A 7,181-nucleotide genomic window follows, 5' to 3' on the forward strand; every position below is an offset into this window, starting at 1 on the left:
ATGTAAAAACGAGCGTTCTTGCTCATTTTGATTCCGAGAAACATGCAAAACGAGGCGAAAAACATGAAATTTTACAATAATCTTGCGCCACCCTTGCACAAAACGACGATAATTTTTCTAATTTCATAGATAACAGAAGACTGTATTTTTCCTACATAACCCCCCCCCCCTGACTTTAAAGCTGGATCCGCCCCTGATTTTCACTTACATATTTGTAAAATAATGCGCTTATTGCTAGCGAATGTTCGAGAACTGTGCGCAAACCATTACATGTCCTTCAAGAAAAKAACCCACTAATCAAAATCGTTGAAAAAACCGCTACGTCTATAAAGCCAAACGGCTCTCTACTTCATAAATCGCGAAATGAAGAGGGCCAAGGTAAAATTTCCCAATTCCTATTGCCGACTTGCCGATTGATAATGCAGGTATTAAAAATATATTGTTCTCACCAAAAAAATGTTTTAATACCTGCATCCGAAAAGTATTCCTTACCGGTAAATTCGAGATCATATAACAACAGCTCCAGCCTCTGCCCTTGTTTCAGACAATGAAGGACAGTCCGCCCAACTATTCTTTAAGGGATCGTAGCATTCCACTGCTGATATCGTGCACTGCGCTCGGTAAAATGGAGTTGAGTGATTTTGTGCGCCTCCTTAAATAAATGCCAATTCTGGTTCAGTACAAACCGATTCTTTTCCGTCTTTAACAAAGCAAGCAGGGAAAACCCTGGAAAACTCACCTATAACGTACAGATAACCATCCAGGGCGGAAACTGCTGGTCCGCTTCTTTCGTGCTTCATATTTGCCACCGTTTGCCACTTGTTCTGGAATTATAAATACAGCTAATAAACAACAGTCCTTGCTAGTGGAAAAAATCAATAATACCGTTCTGAAGGAGTATCGCTCAACGGAATTGAGAACTTCCTGCCTGTGGGTGCCGCCAACCACATACAGACAGCCATTTAAAACGGCCACTCCCATCTGGAAGCGTGCTATTGACATTGAAGCCAGTTGTTTGAATTCCCCCGTGGCTGGATTATAGCTGACGAAGTCGTGTAGGTTTCTTTGGTTCATTGAACATCCGCCCACCATGTAGATTAAGCCTGAAATGCCCGAGTCTTTTCTACATGTTCACTTTTGCTGCCGCAAGCCGCAGACCTTCATAAGACACCAACCCCATGCTGAATCTCGGTTCGGGCAATTCCCCAATCAATTCCCAGCAGTCGCTCTTCGGGTCATAACGCTCAATGGACCCACTAATGTCCGTGTCAACCCATCCTCCAATTGCATATAAATACCCATCCAAGGCACACAAGCCGAATTCGCAGCGCGAAATCAGCATGCTGGCCACTTCCGTCCAGGTTTTGGTTACAGTGTCGAATCTTTCACAGCTGGAAAGGATGTTGGACCCTTCTTCTCCGCCCACCACATAGATGTAACCATTAAGAGCGGCCACGCCTGGAACAATGCGATTCACGTGCATGTCCGGGACTTTGGTCCATCTCCTAAACATTGAAAGCTGCTTAGTAAGTTGAGCCATGGGCAGGTAAATGAGGGAAACCTTGTGAAAGTATCAAACTTCTCGATGGCCACGTAGTCAATTTCCAATCCTCTATCCCAAACGCTGTTCAGCTCTCGCTTTGACCCGCCGATAACGTAAATGTCCTTTTTTGCACACTGTCTCGGCAAAACGCGCAAAGGCACTAAGGCGCCCTTTTGATTCAATATGTCCTTGTGAACGGATTTGAGAGCCACTTTTAAACTGGTGTCCGGACATTCCACTATCGCCCTTTCCAAGCAGCCTGCAATTAACCCATATTAAACAAGCTGCGTGTCTTCAGCACAAAAACTCACTAAATGCTATCAGAGGCAGTCGCACCTGCTGCAGAACATTGAACACGTACTGCTTGCGATTTGCTATGTCGTGGTTGATCCATTTCATGGCTAAACTGAACACTTCGCTCTCCGATTCGATTCTCAGCTGCTCAGAGGCTAGAAAGTGACTGAATGTTTCCACGTCCAAGTCGTAAATTTCGTCTTCATCTGCTACTTTCGGAAAGTGTTCCTCAATGAAACGGACAGCCGAGACTTTCAGCTCGAGGATATTGTGGTCTCTTGCAAACCTTAGAAATGCAGAATATTACTCATTTGCTCGTGCCGACCGAATTTAAATAGCACAGGCTTACAGGAAAATTCCGACAGCATTCGTTTCATGCAACTGATCAATAAGGAAGTAGGTGCATTCGGTGATAATCTCCACAATCTCAAACATATCAGCAACAACCACCAAGTCTTCCACATTGTCCTTGTCAACAGTAACAATTCCTGAATACATAAATTCCAGAATGATTTCAAAAATTTTGGGATTGATTCCATGTAGTTCCACGCATTTCTGATTCTTCTCACACAGATCCCCAGTGAACATTGCATGGAAATAGGGGCTGCTTGCCGACAGAACAGCCCTGTGCGCCTTGAAAAAGACACAAGTTTGCTATTGAAAACGGTTACGTTTCATGAGATCTTACATGAAAGCTTTTACTGCCCAACTTAATCTCCACATCGCAAAAGACCTGGCGTTGCCTCAATAAGCTTAAACTCGTTAAGAGCCTTTCGGCAAAGTCAAAGCACATTTTTTCCTTTGGGTCGCTTGAGATGAATTTGGTTTTTTTCTTAATGCAGGGCGGGTTTTGGGGGTCATTTTTCAACTTGAACAACTTCTTGGATGACATTTTGTTCTTTATTGAATAAACTTCCTAGAGTTTGGGGCCGGTTTTAACCTGTTTAATCTGAGTGCGTCATTTTCCCAAGATTAACTGGATAACCTCTGGATCTGCGATCTGCCCAAACACTCTGCGTAACAGAAAATATTGATTTGTTATTTTTTGATTATTTGTTTACAATTACCGGCACTCCTTCGAAAATCAAAATCGGGCAACATTGGATTGTGGGCCACTTGTTTGAATCTGTTATATTCAAATTCAAATTTATTAAACGGAAAAAAATTTATAGGTGGAATACTTCTTGCATTTGCGATCATTATCAGATAAATAAAACGCAAAAGACACACAGAAAAATATTTCTATTCAAAAAATAGTTCTTATTAATACATTAATTATTCAAAATAATCTAGAGATTATGTATCCATATTGCGTGTTTTCTTGAAAATAAACTTTTTCCTTACAATCGGCTTTCCGGCGCTCTGCGGGTTTTCTTCGGCAGCTTTGGAAAACCCACGATCAGAATTAGTAAAGGAACATTGATCTTCTTTACTATCTGTGAGTTTTCTTAACTTGGTTCCTGCAAATGGATTGGCTGATTCAAAAGGACAATCCAAATCGTCCAAATCAAAATCTAAGTTAAACACTTCATTGTTCTTCACAGTGTTCTTGGTGCAAATTTGTGATGTACTACTAAGGCTACATTTCGAGGTAGTTGCGACATTTTCGATCAATCTGGACGGAACTAGCTGTTGCGACAACTGGCTATTGCTAATTTCTCCGCTATTGAAAGTTTCTGTGTCGCTACAGGGTTTAATCGGTGCTTCCCCTAAATCCCAGTCAATGTGTTCAACAATGTTTGAAAAATCGTCGTTATCACTTGGAAGCAGTTCAAATAAGGGCCTTTCAGCTTCTTTATTGTTGGACTTTTTACATTTACTGCCTGTTTCACTTACACGCTTTGAACATCGCTTTTGGGATTTCTTTGGTTCGCTCTCATCCCCATTATTGGAATATAGGAAATCAATATTTAGATCAAAGTCCATATCGCGTTGGCTTTTAACTATTTCATATAAACTCGGGGTTTTATCTGTGTCTTTTGTGCCACTTTGAACACTTTTAGACAATCCAGAATCCCTGGAATCAAGCTGATTTTTTGATCCATCTAATCCCACTTCTGCTTTTCGTATGCTGCACCTTTCCTCTTGAAGTGAACTTTTGTTGATAGAAGTTTCTGAATTAAAACATTCACCGAATAAGCGACTGCAATTTCCACTATCTTTGCTATCTTCAGGGGTTTTTCTTGATACTCTCCGGTCAAAATCACTTTGCACTGGCAATTCACTCGTCGGACTTTTCAGCCAGGTGTATTCCTGAGCGAAAAGGCCAGGCCGCTTTTCTCCATCTTCTAACGGTTTTCTGATCCCCGAAGTAGACGGGTCTTCTGAACTCTGGCTGCAAAAGCCTTGTGATAAACGAACCGGGCTAAGTAACATCCGAGGCTGCTGTGCATGGCCAGAAGATAAATCTTCCGTTGAAGCTCTAGACTCGGAGCCCGAGCTTGTTTCTTCCTTTGGTGGCCGTTTCCGAGCTTCCTTCTCATAGATGTGGTATAGATTAAGTTTCCCCAAAACAGTTTCCAACACTTCCCAGTATAATTGGTCGGGATTATCCGAAAACGAGTTGTTATCCAGGTTTAAGTCCAAAAATGAGGCCTGAGAGTCTGAGGCTGCGTCCGTCAGGACCACCGCAAATAACGCGTCTACCACATAAACTTCGAGGTGGTACATCAGTTTGGCGTGTCCTTGTGATAATCTTCAAATGAAAACAACTCCCAAAGGCCCATAAATGTTTAAAGAAGAAAATTTGGTACCTGATTAAGCTTTCCAACAGCCGCACTGTGGTTCGAGATTTGTTTCTGTAACTAAACTGCCTTAGAAGCTGATAGTAAGTGCTCAAAATGGTTTCCGCATCATTGGACAATTTTGGGGTCAAATTCCTGATCAGCGCGTAATAAGACTGGAGTAAAAAACACAAGCATGTGGCAAGTTTCAGCTCAGTTCTTGAACATCAAAATCACGTACAAAGGAACTGTTACAAAAGACCTGCAGGCTGTACAAAAAAAACCTTAAGTACCTGCAATTTATCCACTGTCCACAATTTGGACTCCCTGCTGGATAAAAAACTTTTGTCCATTATATACTCGGCTAATTTGCGATCGCTGTCCTCATTGGCGATATCACGAAGCAGCAATATCAAGTCAAATCTGCTAAGTAGCGGGCTGGATATGCCAGAATTTAAGTCCAAGGACTGCAAAGGATCCATCCGCCCTTTGGGGTTGCAAGCGGCCAGAATTGTACAACGGGTGTTCAGTTTGCACACAATTCCTGCCTGCGGAAAACAGCATGTAAAACTCGCATATAAAGGAACCCAGATTGCACCTGAACCCACCTTTGCAACACTGATAGTCTGCTGTTCCATCGCCTCGTGAATACAATGCCTATCATGCTCTTTCATCGAATTGAACTCATCTATACAGCACAACCCTCCATCGGCCATCACCAAAGCGCCGGCCTCCAACTGCCATTCTCCATTTTCCTGCGGTATCAGAAAACTAACATGGAAAAATGCCTTGTTTATTTAAAGTTACCATTAACGCAGCCACTGTGAGGCCGGCAGACGTTGACCCAACTCCGGTCGTCAGAACAGTACGAGGAATTATTTTGGAGACAAACTTCAATATTTGCGATTTTCCTTAAAAACGTTAGTAACAGTTTAAAATTTCAACTTTTTGCTGCTTTGCTACCTGTTCCAGGATCACCGATTAGAAGCAGATGTGGATTGGATCGTATCTCCACTCCAGTGGTCGAATCTGGAGCGCTGCTTTGGCTGCCTCCGGCTAATACTATCGCTACTGCCAATTTCACCAAATGCAATCCATAGATCTGAAATTTGACTAAACGCTTAAAGGGACTGCCGGTTAATCGGATTTTTACCTCTGGAGCAGTGGATTTTAATATTATGTTTCTTCCAATCAAGGGATTGGATTGATGGGTTTTCCAGAACGCATTGAAAAACTGCTGCACATCTTCAGACACTTCAGCAAAAGTGCTGGAGTTATTCACTTGAACATGATTCGCTCGTAAAACTATATCAATTTCGATTTTGGCTCCGATACAAAACTCGGACCATCTTCGCTTCACTATGCCCCTAAGAAAATCAGAGCAGTTTTAAATCCAGCGGGAAAAGTTATATCAAATTTTCTAGCATCAGCAATCCTTACGTAATTGTAACATTTTCACCCGGCTTACAAACATTAACTAAGTCATCTTCCAGCGTAACCAGCAGATGGTTGGGCATGGTTCCTACACCCATTTGAGATAGATCCTCTTGAATCTTGATTTCCTGGTAATCTTTATAGTTTCTAGCATCAATTTCCTCAAAATTAACAATGTTTTTACCTGAAAACTTGCATTAATCAAGACAACGTTGCGTTAAACAATGAAGAAATGCTTGAAGATTCAAAAGCATCCTCATTTATTTCGAGCGTTTTAGTTATTAGCAGTGGGTACTCACTAGAGCATCCATCGGGATTTGAGCAATATGTAGGCTTTTTAATAATATTCTTCTTATCGTAAAGGACTTCAACGATAATGGGGAACTTGCATTTGGCACAAAAGTATTGTCTTTGATATTCAAGCAGTTTTCTTGGCGAGATTCTCAACACTATACCTAAAATAGACGGCAGTTAAGTGGATATTTGAAGATAACCGACTGGGGGTTTCTTGTGTTTAACCTGTTAGTTGTAAAAACTTATTAGCATCCCTATTCCCCGGAAATATGGCTCGAGACACATGGGGCCAAGAGGGCAAATTGAATATGCGGCAATGGACATTGTTTTTCAGGCTGTAATTGGGGCTCGACTGCAGCAACTTAAGTTGGACATTGATTGCTGCCTTATCCCAGATTTTCAGGGAGTTTTCCGGCTCTGTTAATACAGCATTGCCCAGATCAGTGTCCGATTCGTAAAGCTCTATGAAACTATTGAACATATTAAACTCTATACAACTCAGGCCTGATTGTGAGCTTCGGCTAATGGAAGTCAATGGGAGTTGAGGCAAATTCAGGACTTAATTATTCGGTAGAGTGAAAGGCTCTTACTTTATGGAAAGGGAAAAGCATTTGTCTTCCTCCGGACTTTCCAGAATAACTCCAATTTCATCAGTGTGATTGGAAATTAAATAATTCTCACACATAACCGAGATGTACTGTTTGAATTTAAATGTTTTCTTTTAAGTTGGGTTAGAAGCGATTTTCTTCCTTAAAAACAAAATATCCCCCTGGGGATGTTCTGTGTCCTTAACGTCGGTTCATTCCAATCAGAGACAAAGAAAGAAATATGGGCTTGCGTTTTGGATTATAATAAAAAGAGAAATATTGTGCAGGGGCGGATCCAGGGGGGGG

General features: G+C 41.6%; 2 protein-coding genes across 4 annotated transcripts; both read right to left on the reverse strand.

Moving 5' to 3' along the window:
- Positions 1 to 445: 445 nt before the first annotated feature.
- Positions 446 to 2,912, reverse strand: LOC109545594 (actin-binding protein IPP). The gene is made up of 8 exons (XM_019916372.2): positions 2,526 to 2,912; positions 2,187 to 2,470; positions 1,855 to 2,123; positions 1,562 to 1,802; positions 1,159 to 1,505; positions 886 to 1,103; positions 740 to 824; positions 446 to 652 (listed from the first exon to the last, which is right to left on the reverse strand). The coding sequence occupies exons 1-8, from the start codon at positions 2,727 to 2,729 to the stop codon at positions 507 to 509; spliced, it is 1,794 nt and encodes a 597-aa protein (XP_019771931.2). The 5' UTR covers positions 2,730 to 2,912; the 3' UTR covers positions 446 to 506.
- Positions 2,913 to 3,063: 151 nt separating this feature from the next.
- LOC109545597 (DNA helicase MCM9) lies at positions 3,064 to 7,032 on the reverse strand. Of its 3 annotated transcripts, XM_019916375.2 has the most exons (11): positions 6,879 to 7,032; positions 6,514 to 6,758; positions 6,294 to 6,449; positions 6,001 to 6,178; positions 5,714 to 5,927; positions 5,524 to 5,662; positions 5,368 to 5,471; positions 5,169 to 5,315; positions 4,854 to 5,108; positions 4,591 to 4,736; positions 3,064 to 4,532 (listed from the first exon to the last, which is right to left on the reverse strand). In XM_019916375.2, the coding sequence occupies exons 1-11, from the start codon at positions 6,971 to 6,973 to the stop codon at positions 3,134 to 3,136; spliced, it is 3,078 nt and encodes a 1,025-aa protein (XP_019771934.2). In that variant the 5' UTR covers positions 6,974 to 7,032; the 3' UTR covers positions 3,064 to 3,133. The 3 variants fall into 3 exon arrangements, with proteins under 3 accessions (XP_019771934.2, XP_048522719.1, XP_019771935.1); XM_048666762.1 differs by lacking the exon at positions 6,294 to 6,449; XM_019916376.2 differs by lacking the exon at positions 3,064 to 4,532 and having other exon boundaries at positions 4,650 to 4,779.
- Between the last annotated feature and the right edge of the window lie 149 nt (positions 7,033 to 7,181).

Source organism: Dendroctonus ponderosae, unplaced genomic scaffold (assembly GCF_020466585.1).
Source record: "Dendroctonus ponderosae isolate FM_Combo_2020 unplaced genomic scaffold, Dpon_F_20191213v2 Dpon_F_20191213_5, whole genome shotgun sequence".
Taxonomy (NCBI): Eukaryota; Metazoa; Arthropoda; class Insecta; order Coleoptera; family Curculionidae; genus Dendroctonus; species Dendroctonus ponderosae.

Coding starts and splice junctions, on each gene's coding strand:
- LOC109545597 (XM_019916375.2), bottom strand. CDS start 6,973: ATGTGTGAGAATTATTTAATTTCCAATCACACTGATGAAATTGGAGTT. Junction 5,928..6,000: donor GGTGAAAATGTTACAATTAC/GTAAGGATTGCT, acceptor TGATTTTCTTAG/GGGCATAGTGAAGCGAAGAT. Junction 5,472..5,523: donor AATCGGTGATCCTGGAACAG/GTAGCAAAGCAG, acceptor AACGTTTTTAAG/GAAAATCGCAAATATTGAAG.
- LOC109545594 (XM_019916372.2), bottom strand. CDS start 2,729: ATGTCATCCAAGAAGTTGTTCAAGTTGAAAAATGACCCCCAAAACCCG. Junction 2,124..2,186: donor AATGCTGTCGGAATTTTCCT/GTAAGCCTGTGC, acceptor TGCATTTCTAAG/GTTTGCAAGAGACCACAATA. Junction 825..885: donor AGCGATACTCCTTCAGAACG/GTATTATTGATT, acceptor TTATAATTCCAG/AACAAGTGGCAAACGGTGGC.